Source organism: Petromyzon marinus, chromosome 79 (genome assembly GCF_048934315.1).
Source record: "Petromyzon marinus isolate PM22_M1 ecotype Great Lakes invasive population chromosome 79, UKy_Petmar_22M1.pri1.0, whole genome shotgun sequence".
Taxonomy (NCBI): domain Eukaryota; kingdom Metazoa; phylum Chordata; class Hyperoartia; order Petromyzontiformes; family Petromyzontidae; genus Petromyzon; species Petromyzon marinus.
In genome coordinates, this window is record NC_133745.1 from 24,224,294 (window position 1) to 24,246,559 (window position 22,266).

At 47.0% G+C, this 22,266-nt stretch overlaps 1 protein-coding gene across 1 annotated transcript; it reads left to right on the top strand.

Moving 5' to 3' along the window:
* Positions 1-7,426: 7,426 nt before the first annotated feature.
* On the top strand, positions 7,427-13,249 carry LOC142907487 (uncharacterized). The gene is made up of 2 exons (XM_076057059.1): positions 7,427-7,696; positions 10,741-13,249. Exons 1-2 carry the CDS (start codon positions 7,513-7,515, stop codon positions 11,391-11,393), a joined length of 837 nt encoding a protein of 278 aa, XP_075913174.1. The 5' UTR covers positions 7,427-7,512; the 3' UTR covers positions 11,394-13,249.
* The last annotated feature ends 9,017 nt before the right edge of the window (positions 13,250-22,266 follow it).

Here is a 22,266-nt window from a genome sequence, read left to right on the forward strand (position 1 = left end):
CAAACCTTGATACTCTATTATGAAAGATTATACTGGAATTTGCACACACAGTACGGCGTTCATTCAGAGATCATAAGAAACCCTTATCACGTTGTTAGCACATTGGGTCATGGAACAGTTGAGTATTCTGTAGAGTACGCGAGTATGTGCGGCGATCATTAACGAAGGTGCTTAAAGATTACATGACGAAATTCATACGAAAAGGCGATCAAAACAGTTATTCCCAAAGGCACAAATATATCAATAGATCCATCGGCAAGATCAGATGATTACAGAAATGGCTTGGATTGAGGTTGTGCGGTGGGGTGCATGCTGTCTCACGGGAGATTAATTAATTCGTGGACGGAATTGTATAAGGAAACCGGTTTAATACGATTTCTCCCCGTGAGCGAAGCTCCGTGGCGAAACACTGGCCTACTGTACACCATCCATATCACTAAAAACACACGCGTCATTGACAAAGGCCTAATTCTCAAGACGGGAACCATCGGTGGCCGTGAAGGTATCGTGACAGACCGAGTGATAACCATCCGTCGTTTATAAGTATAGTAATAATTTTTCCATCTAAACTATTTTGTCTTGGATTGTACTTCTAATCGCATAAATTACCAACAGATCCATCAATCCGAATTAATTCCTGACACCTTCGCCACGGAGCTTCGCTCATGGGGAGAAATCGCGACAGCAGCAGCAGGAGGTGGTGGTGGTGTTTGTGGTTGTAGGCACGGGAGAGGTGGTCACGGACAGGCGGTGAGTGCCGGGTGATGGAGGGGGGGTGAGGGAGTGGATTGCAGGGTGAGTGAGTTAATGAGGAGAATTAATAGGTGAGGAGGGTGAGTGAGTTGAAGGGTGAGGTGAGTGAGTGGGTGAGTGGTGAGTTCACGACAGGGAGATTGGGGCTGAGTGAGTGAACGCAGCGCACGGTAAAGATCCCCTGAGAGCATTCGCAAGAGTTGGACATTGAGTGCCGCTGTCAGGGTCCACACGCAAATTACTCACTTGGCATGATATACAAATTAACAATTGTAAACGATAACTTTTAAAAAAGTCCGCTATTTGTCAGAACTAATGCGATGTGCGTTTGGCATATTTGTAGCACGTTATAACCAACGTCAACATCGTCATTTAGAGTAACCATTAGTCCATACGTGTCACTTGCTAATAGTCCCCCGGTCAATCACAACTTTGCCGTGCGTGCAGGCTTTGTCTCTGGCTGCTCGCTAGGGCTGCGATGCCTTTCCATGCCACAAGATGACGTTCATTGCTCCTTCCACACCGCGACAATATTTACTGCAGTGTTCTGTAACGCGGTAGTTGCGTTGCTGAAGAACACCGCGTTACGTAAACTCCCTCGTTACAATGACTAATACAGGGCAAAGCACAGTCCGTGATAACAGCGTGAGATGCGTGTGTCGGCTGAACAAAGACTGAGGCGCGTGGGGAGCATCAGGAAGCATCCAGCAGCATCCCAATGCCTCGTGTGACGCTGTGCCCAGGCAGCCGTACAACCGCACATTCCTACTCACGCGACGTGGTTCTGTTGACTCAATCGCGTTATATCCACTTAGCATCCACGTTATAAAACGTGTTCCCTAATACATCCATCGTGCTATATCCAAATAGCGTTATGAAAACACGCGTTAAGGCAGAACGAACTCTATAAACTATTTTATTTTGCCAGGTGAGACCCAATGAGCTATGTGGCTGTTTTCCAGAAGTGACCTGTCCACAAATGATAGATCAGCTAAATCGCTAATCACGTTAGAAATGTGTAGCACCAGCCACAAATACTCTAGACATGGGATCCCCTTTGACAGGGTCAGTGTCTACATAGTCACTCACTCCGCCTATTGTCATGCGGCGTGTGCAGCTGCGTCGTGACACTTGGTAGAGTGCTGTCTTTGAGGCAGAGAGCTTTACAACCGTGTGCAGTGATTAATTTGCTTAACAGCTTTACACCGAACTCCTTGCTTGTGGTAAAACATGTTTGCGACTTTGCTGATCGAGAACTATGCAGATTTAGATTTATAGTAACATGTACTTAGTGTGAGATGAACTTCCAAACAATTTCCTTTGCTCAACATCTTGCAATTAATGTCTTTTTAAATGGTCAGCTTAAGTGATTCCGTGATGGTTATGTAACTTGACCATTAAGATAATCTATGGAGCACAATTATTTCAGTATTATTTGTCATAAGTAAACTTTAAACTGAACCCATATGTGATATTATATTGCCTGATTATTTTATTTTTTTATGTAGTCTACATGCGCTTCTGGGGATATTACCCCACATTTACCATTCATTGATGTTCCCTTTGACATTGGTAATTGGCATTGTCACACCATAGTAATTCATGGGCAATTATGTAATTCTCTCTGTGTCTATCTCTCTCTGCATCTGTCTGTGTGGGTGTCTCTCTCTGCCGGTGTGTTTTTCTCTATATGTGTCTCTCGTGTGTCTCTTTGTGTGTGCCTCTCTCTGTGTGTGGATGTCTCTCGGTGTCTGTGTCTCTCTTTCCTTTTCCACGATGTGGTGTCGTATTTACATGCAAATTCTACCTCTAGCCCCGCCCACTTACCCTTGGGCTGAGCTTATCTCAAGCCAATATAACTTCGTGTTTCAGCAGCTTTCTCGCTATATTTTTTCACCTGATGATGGTTGCTTGTGTTGCGATCGAAACGTCGTGATCTATATTTTTTTCTACCTACGTGACTTTACCGAAAGAACCAAAGAGTATTGTGATTGTAATTTTGATTGTGATCGTTCTGGTGGAGGTGGTGATATTGATGGTGGTGTTAACGATAGCGGTGATTTTGGTGGTTGTAATGGTGGTATTGATGGTGGTAATGGTGGTTGACTATTACCCCTCTCGTGTCCTTACTTCCACCACCAGGTTTAAGAATCTGCTGGTGTTTGTGCTGGAGGTGGACGTCGGATATCTGTGCGGTCTGGAGCGGTGGACAATAGACTTCTGCAGCTCAATCAGGTGGACGCACTGGGCAGGGGGCAAGATGGTTGTGGCCTTAGAGACCCACTTACTCCCACAGAGAGCCATAGACTCACTCACAGAGTACACTCACACAGAGAGCCAAAGTCTCACTGACACAGAGCCATAGGCTCACTCACATGGAGACACATAGACTCACTCACACAGAGAACCATTGATTAACTCATTGTTTTTTCGGTAAAGTCACGTATGTAGAAATACCATAAAATTATATTAAAATAAATCAAGCACGACGTTTCGACCGCAACACAAGCGCTCTTCATCAGGTGTAAAAACAAATAGCAAATAGGGTGACATCAACGCAAACACATAGACAGCGTTAAACTGCACGGAGGTAAATACAACAAGAAGATGAGAGACGAGAATTCAAAAAACCTAAGAAAAATTTACGTGATGCAATACCAGTCGGCCAACGACACAGTTAGACACTTGCCTGGCAGACCACGAATTTCAGAAGAGTGCTAAATTTCGTGTTCATCCTCTGGGTTGAACATACCAGCATAGACAGAGTGAACAAATACGAGGTATAAGATAGCAGAAATACATATACAGGGACACAAGAGGTAAGAAGAGGAAAGACGGACAGAGAAGCAAGAAAAATGGGGCCGGAGGGATGAACAGACAGAGGCTTAAAATAAGTAGTAGAGGTGGGGGGAGGGTTCGAAGAAAGCAAGGGGCACGGCAGCAGCAGCAGAAGAGGGAGGGGCAGGAAAATGTAAGGGGGCGCAATTAGTTTAGTACAGAATTGTAAAGGTAACTTCCCCGTAGAAGTGTGTTAATAAAGAATTAAAGCTTTCGTGACTGCATAAATTACTCATTGTTTTTTTCGGTAAAGTCACGTATGTAGAAATACCATAAAATTATATTAAAATAAATCAATCACGACGTTTCGACCGCAACACAAGCCATCTTGTGTTGCAAGATCTTGTGTTGCAAGATCGCTTGTGTTGTGGTCGAAACGTCGTGATTGATTTATTTTAATATAATTTTATGGTATTTCTACATTAGTGACTTTACTGAAAAAAACAATGAGTTAATCAATGGTTCTCTGTGTGAGTGAGTCTATGTGTCTCCATGTGAGTGAGCCTATGGCTCTGTGTCAGTGAGACTTTGGCTCTCTGTGTGAGTGTACTCTGTGAGTGAGTCTATGGCTCTCTGTGGGAGTAAGTGGGTCTCTAAGGCCACCACCATCTTGCCCCCTGCCCAGTGCATCCACCTGGTTGAGCTGCAGAAGTCTATTGTCCACCGCTCCAGACCGCACAGATATCCGACGTCCACCTCCAGCACAGACACCAGCAGATTCTTAAACCTGGTGGTGGAAGGACACGAGAGGGGTAATAGTCAACCACCATTACCACCATCAATACCACCATTACAACCACCAAAATCACCGCTATCGTTAACACCACCATCAATATCACCACCTCCACCACAACGATCACAATCAAAATTACAATCACAATACTCTTTGGTTCTTTCTGTAAAGTCACGTAGGTAGAAAAAATATAATAGATCACGACGTTTCGATCGCAACACAAGCAATCATCATCAGGTGAAAAAATATAGCGAGAAAGCTGCTGAAACACGAAGTTATATTGGCTTGAGATAAGCTCAGCCCAAGGGTAAGTGGGCGGGGCTAGAGGTAGAATTTGCATGTAAATACAACACCACATCGTGGAAAAGGAAAGAGAGACACAGACACCGAGAGACATCCACACACAGAGAGAGGCACACACAAAGAGACACACGAGAGACGCATATAGAGAAAAACACACCGGCAGAGAGAGACACCCACACAGACAGATGCAGAGAGAGAGAGACAGAGAGAATTACATAATTGCCCATGAATTACTATGGTGTGACAATGTCAATTACCAATGTCAAAGGGAACATCAATGAATGGTAAATGTGGGGTAATATCCCCAGAAGAGCATGTAGACTACATTAAAAATTAAAATAATCAGGCAATATAATATCACTGTAAGTGTGAACAATCAATTAAGAACTGAAATGGTTTATCAAATCTTTCCAATGATTGCTAAGATAGAATCCATCTTCTCGGTTGAAATTGTCTCTGTGCTTGTATATGTGGCTTTCAGACAGCATACATTATAAAAAATTTCGTCTCCCCCCTCCTCTTTTCAAAATATAGATGGACTAGTCCTGGGTAAACTGCCAAATCGCTGCGCGTGGCGCTAACGTTTTTTTATAAATAAATAAATGCGCCGTTTAAAAATTAATTAATGCAAACCAACACACCTGAAGATGTCCGTTTGAGTTATGGTCGAAACGTCGTGAGAATTTTTTTGTTTTATATATATTTTATTACTTTGTTGTTTCTTTTCAACGTGACTTTACTGAAAAAACTAAGAATATCACGGAATCACTTAAGCTGTCCATTTAAAAAGACATTAATTCCAAGATGTTGAGCAAAGGAAATTGTTTGGAAGTTCATCTCACACCAAGTACATGTTACTATAAATCTAAATCTGCATAGTTCTCAATCAGCAAAGTCGCAAACATGTTTTACCACAAGCAAGGAGTTCGGTGTAAAGCTGTTAAGCAAATTAACCACTGCACGCGATTGTAAAGCTATCTGCCTCAAAGACAGCACTCTATCAAGTGTCACGACGCAGCTGCACATGCCACATGACAATAGGCGGAGTGAGTGAATCTAAGTAGACACTGACCCTGTCAAAGGGGATCCCATGTCTAAAGTATTTGTGGCTGGTGCTACACATTTCTAACGTGATTAGCCATTTAGCTGATCTATCATTTGAGGACAGGTCGCTTCTGGAAAACAGCCACATAGCTCAGTGGGTCTCACCTGGTAAAATAAAAATAGTTTATAGAGTTCGTTCTGCCTCAACGCGTGTTTTCATAACGCCATTTGGATATAGCACGATGGATGTATTAGGGAACACGTTTTATAACACGGATGCTAAGTGGATATAACGCGATTGAGTCAACAGAACCACGTCGCGCGAGTAGGAATGTGCGGTTGTACGGCTGCCTGGGCACAGCGTCACACGAGGCATTGGGATGCTGCTGGATGCTTCCTGATGCTCCCCACGCGCCTCAGTCTTTGTTCAGCCGACACACGCATCTCACGCTGTTATCACGGACTGTGCTTTACCCTGTATTAGTCATTGTAACGAGGGAGTTTACACAACGCGGTGTTATTCAGCAACGCAACTGCCGCGTTATAGAACACTGCAGTAAATATTGTCGCGGTGTGGAAGGAGCAATGAACGTCATCTTGTGGCATGGAAAGGCATCGCAGCCCTAGCGAGCAGCCAGAGACAAAGCCTGCACGCACGGCAAAGTTGTGATTGACCCGGGGACTATTAGCAAGTGACACGTATGGACTAATGGTTACTCTAAATGACGATGTTGACGATGGTTATAACGTGCTACAAATATGCAAAACGCACATCGCATTAGCTCTGACAAATAGCGGACTTTTTTAAAGTTATCGTTTACAATGGTTAATTTGTATATCATGCCAAGTGAGTAATTTGCGTGTGGACCCTGACAGCGGCACTCAATGTCCAACTCTTGCGAATGCTCTCAGGGGATCTTTACCGTGCGCTGCGTTCACTCACTCAGCCCCAATCTCCCTGTCGTGAACTCACCACTCACCCACTCACTCACCTCACCCTTCAACTCACTCACCCTCCTCACCTATTAATTCTCCTCATTAACTCACTCACCCTGCAATCCACTCCCTCACCCCCCCTCTCCATCACCCGGCACTCACCGCCTGTCCGTGACCACCTCTCCCGTGACTACAACCACAAACACCACCACCACCTCTCCCGTGCCTACAACCACAAACACCACCACCACCTCTCCCGTGCCTACAACCACAAACACCACCACCACCTCTCCCGTGCCTACAACCACAAACACCACCACCACCTCTCCCGTGCCTACAACCACAAACACCACCACCACCTCCTGCTGCTGCTGCTGTCGCGGTCTCCGCGTGGCGCCGCGGGTCCAGGGGGAGGCCTCGCGGCCCAAGAGCGGCGCCACGGCTCCCCCCCTCCCGCTCCTGGCCCCTCCCCCTCGTCCCTCCTGGCCCCTCCCCCTCGTCCTTCCTGGCCCCTCCCCCTCGTCCCTCCTGGCCCCTCCCCCTCGTCAATCCTCCTCCCGTTCGCGACGTGGAGTGAACTCAGCCCCGCCCCCCCCGCCCCAACCGCCCCCCCCCCTGCGCGGCCCCGCTGCCCATTGCAAGAATGGCGGGAAGCGGTCGCGGGGCCTACCGCGCGCCGCCTCTCGCGTGATTGGCTCGCTTCGCGTCACGTGGGGAAGGCGGAAGAAGAGTATGGGGGAGGAGCTGCGCGGTAAGGGGCGGGGCCGTGGAGTCACGTGGTGGGCAATGATTGCCAATAAGTGGGCAGGGATGGCTGTACGTCACATCCGGTGATATAGGACACGCCCCTTCGTGACGTCCCTCACACTTCCTTCCGTCCTGCGTGCCGTCAACACGAGCTGATCATGGCCCTGCTGACCGTTGGCGTTCTGTTAGCCATGCTTGGGATGGAGATCTTCATTTATCTTCGTTTTAAGCTTTCCATCTCATACTTTTACCGCGAGACCACGACGCTGCAAACGGAGAGGATGGGCCTGCAGAATGTGGAGCTCTGTCAGAAGAACAAGACCATGGAAGTGGAGAAAGATGGTAAGCTACCATTTTCTTTGGTTCTTTCGGTAAAGTCACGTAGAATGAGAATAAAATAATAAATTGATAAAATAAAATAACACAATAATATTCTCACGACGTTTCGGCCACAATACAAGCGGCCTTCATCAGGTGAAGGGGACGAGACTGTCTGGAGGACAGCGCTGGAGTGAGAAAGCCACGCTGAGATCGCAAAGGCACCCCTTGACAAAGGAATTAGCATAGAATTTAGCATTGAAATAGCTGAGTGATTAGCTTGTAACTGGTCACAGAAATAGCTATGTTAAAGTCAGAGCATATACATTCACCGAGGCACCTAGTACAAATCAAACAGGAGAATTTAGCATTGAAATAACTAGGCGAATTTAGCATTGAAATAACTGAGTGATTAGCTTGTGACTGGTCACAGAAATGGCTATGTTGAAGTTAAGGCCTACACATCTGAGCTATTCACAGTAACTGGGTATACAATACAATATATAATGAATACTATATACTGAACCAATAAAAAATACAAAAATTTAAATTACCTCAATGTTATCAATAAACTCTATATTCTCCATTCAGCTAAGCTACCAACAATAAGTTGTTATATATCACAATGCTATATGGCGAAAAATGGGTGGATTCTTACCCTCAACTTTAGCAACACGGATAGCTACGGGTCCCGTTCAGACGGATGAGTTCATCGATGGTCGGAACACAGGAGGGGGAGAGAGACAGCTGCGAGGCGCTGTTATACTCCATGTTGTAAACCATACCATTAACCACGGTTAAGCTATCCGTGTTGCTAAAGTTGAGGGTAAGAATCCACCCATTTTTCGCCATATAGCATTGTGATATATAACGACTTATTGTTGGTAGCTTAGCTGATTGGAGAATATAGAGTTTATTGATAACATTGAGGTAATTTATATTTTAGTATTTTTTATTGGTTCATGATATAGTATTCATTATATATTGTATTGTATACCCAGTTACTGTGAATAGCTCATATGTGTAGGCCTTAACTTCAACATAGCCATTTCTGTGACCAGTCACAAGCTAATCACTCAGTTATTTCAATGCTAAATTCGCCTAGTTATTTCAATGCTAAATTCTCCTGTTTGATTTGTACTAAGTGCCTCGGTGAATGTATATGCTCTGACTTTAACATAGCTATTTCTGTGACCAGTTACAAGCTAATCATTCAGCTATTTCAATGCTAAATTCTATGCTAATTCCTTTGTCAAGGAGTGCCTCTGCGGATGTGTATACTTTAACTTAGCTATTTCAATGCTAAGTTCTATGCTAATTCCTTTGTCAAGGGGTGCCTTTGCGGATGTGTATGCTTTAACTTTAATATAGCCTTTTCTGTGACCAGTCACAAGCTAATCACTCAGCCATTTCAATGCTAAATTAAATGCTAATTCCTTTGTCAAGGCACTTTGTTTCTTCTCACACAGCTTAAAGGTCGTGATCTCAGCGTGGCTTTCTCACTCCAGCGCTGTCCTCCAGACAGTCTCGTCCCCTTCACCTGATGAAGGCCGCTTGTGTTGTGGCCGAAACGTCGTGAGAATATTATTGTGTTATTTTATTTTATCAATTTATTATTTTATTCTCATTCTACGTGACTTTACCGAAAGAACCAAAGAAGATGAATCCTTGCAGTCACGCAAACTTTAAATCGAAATTTAAGCTACCATTCTTAGATGTTCTGTTTGAGAGGAGACCTGATGGCTCATTGGGGTATTCTGTCTACAGGAAACCCACCCACACAGATTCCTACTTGAAACCTGATTCCCACCACCACCCAGCCCAAAATAATTATCTCATCAAAACTTCATACCATAGGGCTCATTGCATTTCGGACCAACACCACCTGACCAGTGAATTAAAACATGTACACCTGGCCCTCAAAAGGAATGGTTACTCTGACCGTACCATCCGCCAAGCTGTTTCTCCCTCGATACAGAAACAACCATTTGATACTCCGGCCAAAACCATCACACTACCATATATAGCAGGCGTTACTAAAAAGATTTCCAAAATTCTAAACAAACACAAGATCCAGGTCCAGTTCAATACATTACACAAAATTCGTGATCTGATCCCATCCGTGAAGGATGGCATTCCTGACTTACAGTACCCCGGGGTTTACAAATTGAGTTGTACCTGCGGTGATTGCTATATAGGGGAGACAAAGCGACATGTCTCTGACCGAATTCGCGAGCACAAATCAGATTTGAAACACAGCAAAACGAATTCTTTGCTGATCACTGTTACAACGCTGTGGGTGATCACGATATAATTTTCTCCGATACCAAGGTTCTTTGCAAACCCACGGGTTTTTATCAGAGATTTGTTCACGAGGCAATTCAGATCTACAAACACAGACACAATTTCAACCGAGAAGTTGGTTTCAAATTAAGCAACCATTGGAAAGATGTTCTAAATCGAACTAAACATAAACTAATTTCTGTGGTACAGTATATTTTTCAAGTAGTGGTACCCCAAACTTTCGCAGCTCTCAGCTCCCCCCCCTCCCGCTCCTGGCCCCTCCCCCTCGTCCCTCCTGGCCCCTCGTCCCTCCTGGCCCCTCCCCCTCGTCCCTCCCGACTCGCGACGTGGAGTGAACTCGCCCCCGCCCCCCGCGCCCCACCCTGAGCGGCCCCGCCGCCCATTGCAAGAATGGCGGGAAGCGGACGCGGGGCCGACCGCGCGCCGCCTCTCGCGTGATTGGCTCGCTTCGCGTCACGTGGGGAAGGCGGAAGAAGAGTATGGGGGAGGAGCTGCGTGGTTAGGGGCAGGGCCGTGGAGTCACGTGGTGGGCAATGATTGACAATAAGTGGGCAGGGATGGCTGTTACATCATAGTGTACGTCACATCCGGTAATGACGTCACGATAAATAACACACCCCTTCGTGACGTGTCTCACACTTGCTTCTGTCCGCGTGCCGTCAACTCGAGCTGAGCATGGTGCTGCTGTTCGTTGGCGTTCTGGTCTTGGCCATGCTTGGGATAGGGGATCTTCATATATCTTCTTTTTACGCTTTCCATTTCAGACTTTGACCATGAGACCACGACACTGTCTACGGAGAGGATGGGCCTGCAGAATGTGGAGCTCTGTCAGAAGAGCAAGATGCTCCGTCTGGAGCTACAGCATCAGCTGGAGGAGTTCATGGAGAACCGAGAGACTCTCCAGAGAGAGATCAGGAGCCTGGTTCAACAGCTTAAAGAGCGCCAGTTGGAGCTGGAGCCCACGAGAGTGCCTTGCAGGGAGAGCAAGTCTCTCCATGCGGATTTTCTCCGAGACTGCAATGCAGCACAGCGGCAAATGTCGCTGCGCTGTGAAAACGAAGATCTCCGGAGGTCGCTGCATGCCCACCTGAGGAAGTTGAACTTCCTGAATCCGCAGAGAGGGCAGGAACAGTTTAGGCTGCGCGGGAAGCTGGTGCGTCACGAGGACATGTGGCATGGGGAAAAGAGGCTGCAAGAAGAGAACCTGCATCTCCGTAGCCAGCTGAAAGAGCTAATATGGACCGTGTCTCAAATGTACAATGCCACCACCACCGACGCCACTTCCACCGCCGCTGCCACAGCTTCCACCACCGCAACCGTTTCCACCACCACTTCTGCCACCACCACCAAGCCCAAGAAGATGAAGAGATTTAGCCATTGGTTCCGAAAATTGCTGAAGCGCAAGTCGGCCATTTAAAAATATTGGGAAAATTGTGAAAATGACACCACCCTAATTAAAACATTACTCAGAAAGACAAACATACCCCATAGAACATCAACAAAGTCATATATAAGACAAAATATCGTACATTTGCATGCAACACTCTAATAAATACTGTATTGTGAGCAAAACATAAAGTTACTTAAATGGAAAAAAAATCTGTTATTGTCACTTACCTTTAGTCCGGATGCCGGTCTGCTTGTCGGGAGGGGGCGTAATGAGTCCCTGCACACACGGGGGCGGTGGGAGGGGGGTGAACGTCCATACACACACACAACAGCGACAATCATCCGCTGTATAGCCTTACCAGAATGTTGGGGCAAGCGCCTATGAAGCTCTGAATGGCACACGGGGTGAATGGCCAGCACCCCGCCCGGCTGCCTCTTTATCTCTCCATACACGAGACTCACAGGCGTACATGCGTCCGTGCACACACGCACAACAACAACGCAACAACCGTCGTTCACCCCTAAGTGGCGGTGACATCACCACAGCACTTGTGCCATGCTCGGTGCATTTTGAGGCCACGTGAAGTGTCGAAGGCTGGCTGGCAGGAGGTCATGTAATAGACGCAGGTGCCATGGATTGACTTAGGAAGATGATGGGCAGATGCAACAGCCGTGCTCCCCACTGTGCCAACTTTATTTGTGTCAGTTGTTTGGCGCTCTGCTCGTTGTTTTGAGCCTCGCTCCTCTGCCCTATGCCGTTGCTGGAGGGCAACTGCCTCCACCTCCCCAGCAGCGCCTTTCATGAACCTCCTCCACAGAAGCCGATCGTGACACTGCTGATACCAGTCATCAATAAGACCAATCAGCTCCACATCCTTCTGCACCACATCAGTCCATCTCTTCTCTACCCCGTACCACGCCCATTTAGCACCATCTATCCAGCCAAATTGAAGCTGCTTGGGGATGCCGTGACTGCATACGGACTGCATGACACAATCAACGCAGCCTCGCTTGCTGGAGGAGCCCACAGATGGGCATTTGTCCAGATATTCTAGGAATCTGTGAGCTTACAAAGTCCAGTCTGGTTAAACCCTGAATAGATCGTGGGCAAGCTAACCTTAATGTTCCTTTCGAGAGAGATAAGGGAGGGTATAACTGTGGCCGAGAAGACATGAAGATTTTTATGGAGTGACATGCCAGGTAGCTTCCACACTGTTGAGCAGCTGATGAAAATATAATGCTGCTCGAATTATTTTAAATGAGACCTCGGCTCCCAAAACGGACTTGATCATCAGCACACTGCCCACTCCACTCTCTCCTCAGGTGCCCCAAATACATGAGGAATTGAGGAAGGGAGCATTTTTATGATGTAAAATACCCAGGGAGGTGATTTGTCTTCGTGGGGCTGATGGTCACGGCCCATATTTTAGTAGCATGCTTCATGTTTAGCTGTAGTGTCTCCAACTTCTCCTTAGAGTGGGCAGTAATCACCAGATCATCCGCATTCATAATGTGGTTTAACAATAGAGAGCCATACCATGACCGGCTCAGGCATCGATCAGCCTCCCATTATATCTATACCAGATAAATTCTACTGGTACATCCATGGAAATCGTCTCAAACTACGTAGTCAAAGAAAATGTTCAGTCGTGTAGGGGGCAGAGGACATCCATGTCGCACATTACTCACATTCTATCATCCCTTAGCTCCATTACGTCGATTTTTCATGAGACAGCAGTTGTCTTTCTATTGTTTATATATGCTTTATCGAAAGAAGAAAATAGTATATTTGCTTTAATTACTGTAACTCTGTGTTTTATTTAGCTTTGGTAATTTGGGTGATCCAGGTCTCTCTTGCAAATGAAACTCATCCTGGTCGCTTTAGTTCTCGCCTTGTTCAAAGAGTGGAGGAGTGGGTGGAGAGTGGAGGAGTGGGTGGAGAGTGGAGGAGTGGGTGGAGAGTGGAGAGTGGCTGGAGAGTGGAGAGTGGAGGAGTGGGTGGAGAGTGGAGAGTGGAGGAGTGGGTGGAGAGTGGAGGAGTGGGTGGAGAGTGGAGAGTGGAGGAGTGGGTGGAGAGTGGAGGAGTGGGTGGAGAGTGGAGAGTGGAGGAGTGGGTGGAGAGTGGACAGTGGAGAGTGGAGGAGTGGGTGGAGAGTGGAGAGTGGAGGAGTGGGTGGAGAGTGGAGAGTGGAGGAGTGGGTGGAGAGTGGAGGAGTGGGTGGAGAGTGGAGGAGTGGGTGGAGAGTGGAGAGTGGAGGAGTGGGTTGAGAGTGGAGAGTGGAGGAGTGGGTGGAGAGTGGAGGAGTGGGTGGAGAGTGGAGAGTGGAGGAGTGGGTGGAAAGTGGAGAGTGGAGGAGTGGGTGGAGAGTGGAGAGTGGAGGAGTGGGTGGAGAGTGGAGAGTGGAGGAGTGGGTGGAGAGTGGAGAGTGGAGGAGTGGGTGGAGAGTGGAGAGTGGAGGAGTGGGTGGAGAGTGGAGGAGTGGGTGGAGAGTTGAGAGTGGAGGAGTGGGTGGAGAGTGGAGAGTGGAGGAGTGGGTGGAGAGTGGAGGAGTGGGTGGAGAGTGGAGAGTGGAGGAGTGGGTGGAGAGTGGAGGAGTGGGTGGAGAGTGGAGGAGTGGGTGGAGAGTGGAGAGTGGAGGAGTGGCTGGAGAGTGGAGAGTGGAGGAGTGGGTGGAGAGTGGAGAGTGGAGGAGTGGGTGGAGAGTGGAGAGTGGAGGAGTGGGTGGAGGAGTGGGTGGAGAGTGGAGAGTGGAGGAGTGGGTGGAGAGTGGAGGAGTGGCTGGAGAGTGGAGAGTGGAGGAGTGGGTGGAGAGTGGAGGAGTGGGTGGAGAGTGGAGAGTGGAGGAGTGGGTGGAGAGTGGAGGGTGGAGGAGTGGGTGGAGAGTGGAGGGTGGAAGAGTGGAGGAGTGGGTGGAGAGTGGAGGAGTGGGTGGAGAGTGGAGAGTGGAGGAGTGGGTGGAGAGTGGAGGAGTGGGTGGAGAGTGGAGAGTGGAGGAGTGGGTGGAGAGTGGAGGAGTGGGTGGAGAGTGGAGAGTGGAGGAGTGTGTGGAGAGTGGAGAGTGGAGGAGTGGGTGGAGAGTGGACAGTGGAGAGTGGAGGAGTGGGTGGAGAGTGGAGAGTGGAGGAGTGGGTGGAGAGTGGAGAGTGGAGGAGTTGGTGGAGAGTGGAGGAGTTGGTGGAGAGTGGAGGAGTGGGTGGAGAGTGGAGAGTGGAGGAGTGGGTGGAGAGTGGAGAGTGGAGGAGTGGGTGGAGAGTGGAGGAGTGGGTGGAGAGTGGAGGAGTGGGTGGGTGGAGAGTGGAGCAGTGGGTGGGTGGAGAGTGGAGGAGTGGGTGGGTGGAGAGTGGAGGAGTGGCTGGGTGGAGAGTGGAGGAGTGGGTGGGTGGAGAGTGGAGGAGTGGGTGGGTGGAGAGTGGAGGAGTGGGTGGGTGGAGAGTGGAGGAGTGGGTGGGTGGAGAGTGGAGGAGTGGGTGGGTGGAGAGTGGAGGAGTGGGTGGAGAGTGGAGGAGTGGGTGGTGGGTGGAGAGTGGAGTGGGTGGAGAGTGGAGTGGGTGGAGAGTGAGTGGGTGGAGTGAGTGGAGAGATATAAGCAGCTGTGAAAGTTTGGGATACCACTACTTGAAAAAAAAATACTGTACCATTGAAAATTAGTTTAATGTTTGTCTCTGACCGAATTCGCGTGCACAAATCAGATTTGAAACACGGCAGAACGAATTCTGCCATAGCTGTGGGTGATCACGATATAGTTTTCTCCGATACCAAGATTCTCTGCAAACCCACGGGTTTTTATCAGAGATTTGTCCACGAGGCAATTCAGATTTACAAACACAGACACAATTTCAACCGAGAGGATGGTTTCAAATTAAGCAATCATTGGAAAGATGTTCTAAATCAAACCACACATTAAACTAATTTTCAATGGTACAGTAATTTTTTTTCTTCAAGTAGTGGTATTCCAAACTTTCACAGCTGCTTATTTCACTCCACACACTCACTCCGTTCACTCACTCCACTCACTCACTCCACTCACCCCACTAACTCACTCCACTCACTCACTCCACTCACTCCACTCACTCCACTCACTAACTCCACTCACTCACTCTACTCCCCCCCCCCCCTGCTGCTGGTCCGTCATGGCCCCCACCCGCTCCTGGTCCATCATGGCCCATGCACCTCCTACGTACATCATGCTCATTTTTATGCTAATTCCTTTGTCAAGCGTTTTGCTTCCTCCCATATAGCTTAAAGGACGCGACCTGGGCTTGGCTGTTTTCACTCCAACGCTGTCCTCATGACAGCACGGTCCCTTCACCTGATGAAGGCCACTTGTGTTGTGGCCGAAACGTCGTGATTTTTGTTATTTTCTTTTTTACCTACGTGACTTTACCGAATAGAACCAAAGAGTATGGATCCTTGCAGCCACGAAAGCTTCAAATCTAGAATTGATAACCTCTACGGGGAGGGCTTTCACCTATCTGTTAGAGCTTTCAACAGACAACGGGACAATAAGTCAAAGCTCATCGAGACGCTGACCTTCCTCAAAAGATTCCGCGAAAACAAGGTAATACCCATCGCTTTCACACTAACATCTGCTGCTGTATCCTCACCGAATTCTAAACAGATTCTGTTTAAGGCCAGCCTATCTTTAATCTCAGAGAGGATAAGACTACTCCGTTTTGACTCGATACTTTAGACAGGACTCTCCTACAAGCTCATTTAACGCTAACACAAAAAATGTCACCTGCTGATTGGAACCACGTAGACAACATGACTGCTTCTTCTGCCGATTCACTTTCAGTCAAATACAAAGCTAACCTGATTTATTAATTCAACCACCTATCGAAGAAGAACCCAGTCCCACATATAACAAAACTAGACGTTAACAAAATCGTCATTAATCAGAGTAGCACCCCGATTTCGGACAATCTGAAAACAGTACTGGCTAGAGGGCTAAATTTTGCTGTCACCCCGAAACATATTCCTGTAGATATCATCTCTCAGGTCGATGCGGCCCTTAAAGGCATAGGACATATCCAAGCATACGTTGCGAGAGCTGAAATAGCCACTATTCTTAAGAATGCTAAGAAATTTTGATTGAAAGCTTTCGTGCCTGCAGTAATTCATATTCTTAGCTCTTTCGGTAAAGTCACGTTGAAGGGAAACAATAAAATATATAAAACAATAAAAAAAATCTCACGACGTTTCGACCATAACACAAACCGTCGTCATCAGGTGTGTTGGTTTGCATCAATTTATTTATTTTTAAACGGTGTATTTTAAACGGTGTTCTTTGTAAGCCATCTGGCTACCATGAGAGATTCGTTCATGAGGCTATCCACATATACAAGCACAGAGACAATTTCAACCGAGAAAATGGATTATGGCTTAGCAATCATTGGAAAGATTTGATAAACCATTTCAGGTCTTAATTGATTGTTCACGCTTACAGTGGCTTTCAGACAGCATACATTAATTTTTCGTCTCCCCCCTCCTCTTTTCAGAACATAGATGGACTACTCCTTCTAAATAAACTGCCAAATCGCTGCGCGTGGCGCTGACGTTTTTTTATAAATATATAAATGCACCGTTTAAAAATAAATAAATTTATGCAAACCGCCACCCCTGATGACGACCGTTTGTGTTATGGTCAAAACGTCGTGAGAATTTTTTATTGTTATATATATTTTATTATTTATTGTTTCCCTTCAACGTGACTTTACCGAAAGAGCTAAGAATAATGCTAAGAAACCCATTAGCAACATAGGCAAAAATGAACGCTCTGAACTCGCGAATTTAAAAACCAGAAGTGATATAGTCATCCTCTCAGCCGACAAAGGCAACGCTACTGTAATTATAGATAAAGATTGTACAACAACAAAATCCAGAACCTACTCAACGATTGAAGTTACTCAAACATTAAAAATGACCCTACTAATAGCCTAACTATAAAAACCAACAAGATCATCACAAGTTCGACCTCCCTAATCGAACCAACTAAACGTCCCTCCTTAAAACCTTCTGCTGCAAGACCCCCTAGATTCTATGGTCTCCCCAAGATTCATAAAGAATGCACTCCGCTACAACCCATCGTATCCACGATCAACTCCCCTACCTATAAGCTAGATCGTTTTCTGTCAGATACCTTGCTACCTTTCACTGGCAAGACCTCCTCAGCAGTACTTAACTCAGCACATTTGGTCTCTATGGTCAAAGACGTTGTACTGTCCCCTGACGATATCCTTGTCAAGCTTCGGTGTGGTCTCTCTGTTCACCAAGGTCCCGGTACCTGATACTATTGAAATAATTGAAAATTTGGTCCAACATGGACTAGACCCCGATACACCTGCGCTGATTAGACACTGCCTCACCAATACCTACCTACTTTACTTGGAATGGCAGCTTCTACAAACAAAATGAGGGTACCCCCATGGGTTCTCCCTTATCACCAGTGATAGCCAATGTTTTCATGGAGAAATTTGAATCAGACGCCATCCAGACTTCCACCCTCAGACCTTCCCTGTGGAAGAGATATGTGGATGACACTTTCGTCATTTGGCCTCATGGCCTCCCAGCTTTGAACCTTTTTCTACACCACATCAATTCTAGACATCCCGCCATCAAATTCACCATGGAAGTGGAGAAAAATGGCAAGCTACCATTCTTGGATGTTCTGTTTGAGAGGAGACCTGATGGCTCACTGGGGCATTCTGTCTAGAGGAAACCCACCCACACAGATTCCTACTTGAAACCTGATTCCCACCACCACCCAGATCAAAATAATTATCTCATCAAAACGTTATACCACAGGGCACATTGCATTTCGGACCAACAACACCTGACCAGTGAATTAAAACATGTACACCTGTCCCTCAAGAGAAACGGATACTCTGACCATACCATCCGCCAAGCTGTTTCTCCCTCCATACAGAAACAACCACTTGATACTCCGGTCAAAACCATCACTCTACCATATATAGCAGGCGTTACTAAAAAGTTCTCCAAAATTCCAAACAAACACAAGATCCTGGTCCGGTTCAATACAGTGCACAAAATCCGTGACCTGATCCCATCCGTGAAGGATGTCGTTCCTGACTTACAGTACCCCGCGGTTTACAAATTGAGCTGCACTTGTGGTGATTGCTATATCGGGGAGACGAAGCGACATGTCTGACAGAATTCGCGAGTACAAATCAGATTTGAAACACGGCAGAACGCATTATTCTGCCGTAGCTGACCACTGTTACAATGCTGTGGGTGATCACGATATAGTTTTCTCCGATACCAAGGTTCTCTGCAAACCCACGGGTTTTTATCAGAGATTTGTCCACGAGGCAATTCAGATTTACAAACACAGACACAATTTCAACCAAGAGGATGGTTTCAAATTAAGCAATCATTGGAAAGATGTTCTAAATCACTCACTCCACTCACTCACTCCACTCACTCACTCACTCCACTTACTCACTCACTCCACTCACTCACTCACTCCACTCACTCACTCACTACACTCACTCACTCACTCTACTCCCCCCCTCCCCCCCCACGGTGCTGGTCCATCATGGCCCATGCACCTCCTACGTACATCATGCTCATTTTTATGCTAATTCCTTTGTCAAGCGTTTTTCTTCCTCCCACACAGCTTAAATGACGCGACCTGGGCTTGGCTGTTTTCACTCCAACGCTGTCCTCATGACAGCACGGTCCCTTCACCTGATGAAGGCCACTTGTGTTGTGGCCGAAACGTCGTGATTTTTGTTATTTTCTTTTTTACCTACGTGACTTTACCGAATTGAACCAAAGAGTATGGATCCTTGCAGTCACGAAAGCTTCAAATCTAGAAAAAAAGCATTACTACAGATAATACATAGGAAGGCCTTTATCTAGCAGTACAGCAAGTGGGTCTGTGAATTCCATCTGGTTGCAGAACTGTGAGTGTTATTCTCTCATGTGCAAGGTGGAGTTTCTCCCGGTACTCTGGTTCCCTCCCACACAAAGCCAAACACCTGTTTCATGGAAATGGTCAGCCGTTCCAGGGCAGGCTTAAAAAAAAGTCTTGGGATGCCGGTGATGTTATCGCAGATAGATGGACAACATTGTTATTATCATATTTGAAATTCTCTCTCTCTGCTAAGAGCACTCTTTCCCTCTCCTCCACACAAAAAGCTGAGACAAAGAACCCCTAATAGCCATACAGGCTCTAGAGTCAAGTGCTCTTTGGGAAAATGGCTCAGCCTATTTCTTATCTCGTAACACCCATGTCCCCAAAATGCAGCTCTCCCCTGAGCGCCGTCTTTAGCAAATACACTCGGCTCCACATTCTACTTTACTGCATCAATCCATCTCTTTTCCAGCCTGTGTGATGTCCGTTTATAACTCTCTATCTGCCCCAACATAAGCTACTTGAGCATGTGGTGGCTGGGTATGTTGGCTAGATGACCGAGTCAACTCAAGCATTGCCCGTTGGAAGAGCTCACGTGATGTGAGCTCACAATCCAGCCTGGTTAAACCCAGGATGGATGGGCATAAGTAGGGGAGGGGGACGATGCCAACCCCAACTGCAAGCGATGATGAAATTATGTATTACAACTTTCATCAGCTGGCTGAAACCAGGCCACTGTCGGTTTTAATGGGGTCCGAGATGGACACCCACCACCAGAGTGGAAGACTCTCAAGCGCATCTTCCTGTGACCAAGCCACCATTACCTGACTCCTGATAATGGGGAGGTGAGCCCACCGTTACTTGAGATTCGCAGCTTCCCACACCGCATTCATTGTTTTATTCAAAAGAAGAGTTACTCCCTGTTTTGCAGTTTCCAATCCCATGTTTAGGACTGTCCATGCCTCAGTGGTTGGTACTATGCAACCTACGACTAAAATTAAAATGGACATCCAGAACGCAATGAGAAGAGGCACTCGAGAACAAGGAGACGAGGAAGTATGAAGAGGAAATCTTCAGCAGAATCAGGGGGGAAAAATTTAAAAACCTTAGTATAGCAGGGAGAGAGATCGCGGAGACACGGACTTTGGAGACAACTCGGTGTTTATTTACCAGCTTCACATTCCCTATTGCCGTACTAAAACTGGAGGAAGGGCCTTTGCTATTGATGCCCGTAGGGTCTGGAATGCTATTGCCAATAAACTGCAACTTGAATCACTACCTATGAGATCTTCACTCAAAACTGCTCTAGAGGAGTTGTACAACCCTAGCTGCCACTGCTATTCAGTGGCCTAAAATATGGCTCTAGATTTTGGTGTTATAATTAATTTATGTAGTTTATTGTAAAAAATTTGGTCACAGTCCCTATGATCACTGTTACATTGGATTTATGGCTTTTATTTTGGTGATTTCGAAATGTTTTTTTTGTTTTGGCCATGTTTTTTATTGTAGTACGGAGTTGACTGATGGCCTTAATCTTAGTTGTCTTGTGGTTGTTGTTGTTATTTTGACTTGCATCCCACTGGGATTTTTGCGCACAGCGTTGGTGTACGGTGCTATTTCAGGAATATTTTGATATTTTTTTCCTGTATTTTCTGTTTGCACAGTCACATAATCACTTTAAGACGTTTTCTTGTTCATGTTTTTTGTTTGTTGCGGTTGCACCCGATTCAAGAGCCGAATGGCTCACAGGGCTATACCAAATAAATGAACTTATTATTGGTACTTACAGCACACACGGCGTCGCTAGGCAACCGAGCGCGAGGAAAGGGGGGTAGAGATGGTGTTTCTTCATTTGAGTTTAGAAAAAAGTTGATTGGCAACTTGCAGCAACAAAAACATCATCGTCAACATCATCAACATAATGACTCATTCCTATTGGGTTCCAGTTATGGTGGTTGCTTTGGTGACGGTGGTTACTACGATGATTGCTGTGGTGATGGTGGTTTGCTGCTAGAGTGAATGTGGTTTATATGCTGTGATTGCAACTATGTTGATGGTGATTGCTGTGTTGTCATTGCCATATTGGTGGCTGTGGTGATGGTGGTTGTTGCTAGACTGATTGTGGTTTCTACGCTGTGGTTGCTGCGACAGTGATGGTGGTAACTACGGTGATTACTGTGGTGATGGTGGTTGCTGCTATGGCGATGGAAGTTGTTATAATCATGGCGGTCTCTACGGTGACCATCGCGGTGATGTTGGTTGCCGCGATTGCTACGGCGGTTGCCGTGGAGATGCACGCAGTGGTCCTGGCAGTGGAGCAGATCCAGGAGCTCCTGGGCGAAGGACTCCTGGGTGCGAGTCCAGGACGAGACGCGAGACTCGCCGCTGGAGAACTCCGCCTTGAGAGATTCACAGTTACGCGATCAGAGCTGCCTCAACGCATCCAGGGGGTCCTGAGAGAGACACGGAGACTCGTGAACTCGCACAAAGACGCACGCTAAGACTCGCAAATAAACTCACCTCATGATTCACAGACTCGCACAGAGACACGGAGGCTTAAACAGAGACACACAGACTCACAGCTTCACGAGCAGCGCTGCCACTCGCTCACAACTCGCCCACCCGCTCATCCACTCACTCACCCTCCCACTCACCCACCAGCCAGTTACCCAATCACCATCCAGCAATTCACCTACCCCTTCACCACCCAACCACTCAACCACCTGCTCACCCACTCGCTCACCCAGCCACTCACCTCCTAACCCACCCACCACTCATACACCTACCCGCTTGCTCGCTCACCCACTCACCACCGGCTCACCAACTCGCTCGCCGATTTGCTCACCACTCACTCGTCCACCAACTCGTCCACCCACTCACTCGGTCACCCACGCTCTCAACCACTCACTCACCATCCACCCATTCCTTCATTCACACACTCACCAACCACCTACTCACCCGCCCATCCACTCACCAACCCACCCGCTCACCTACCCACCCACTCACCCACCCGCTCACTTACCC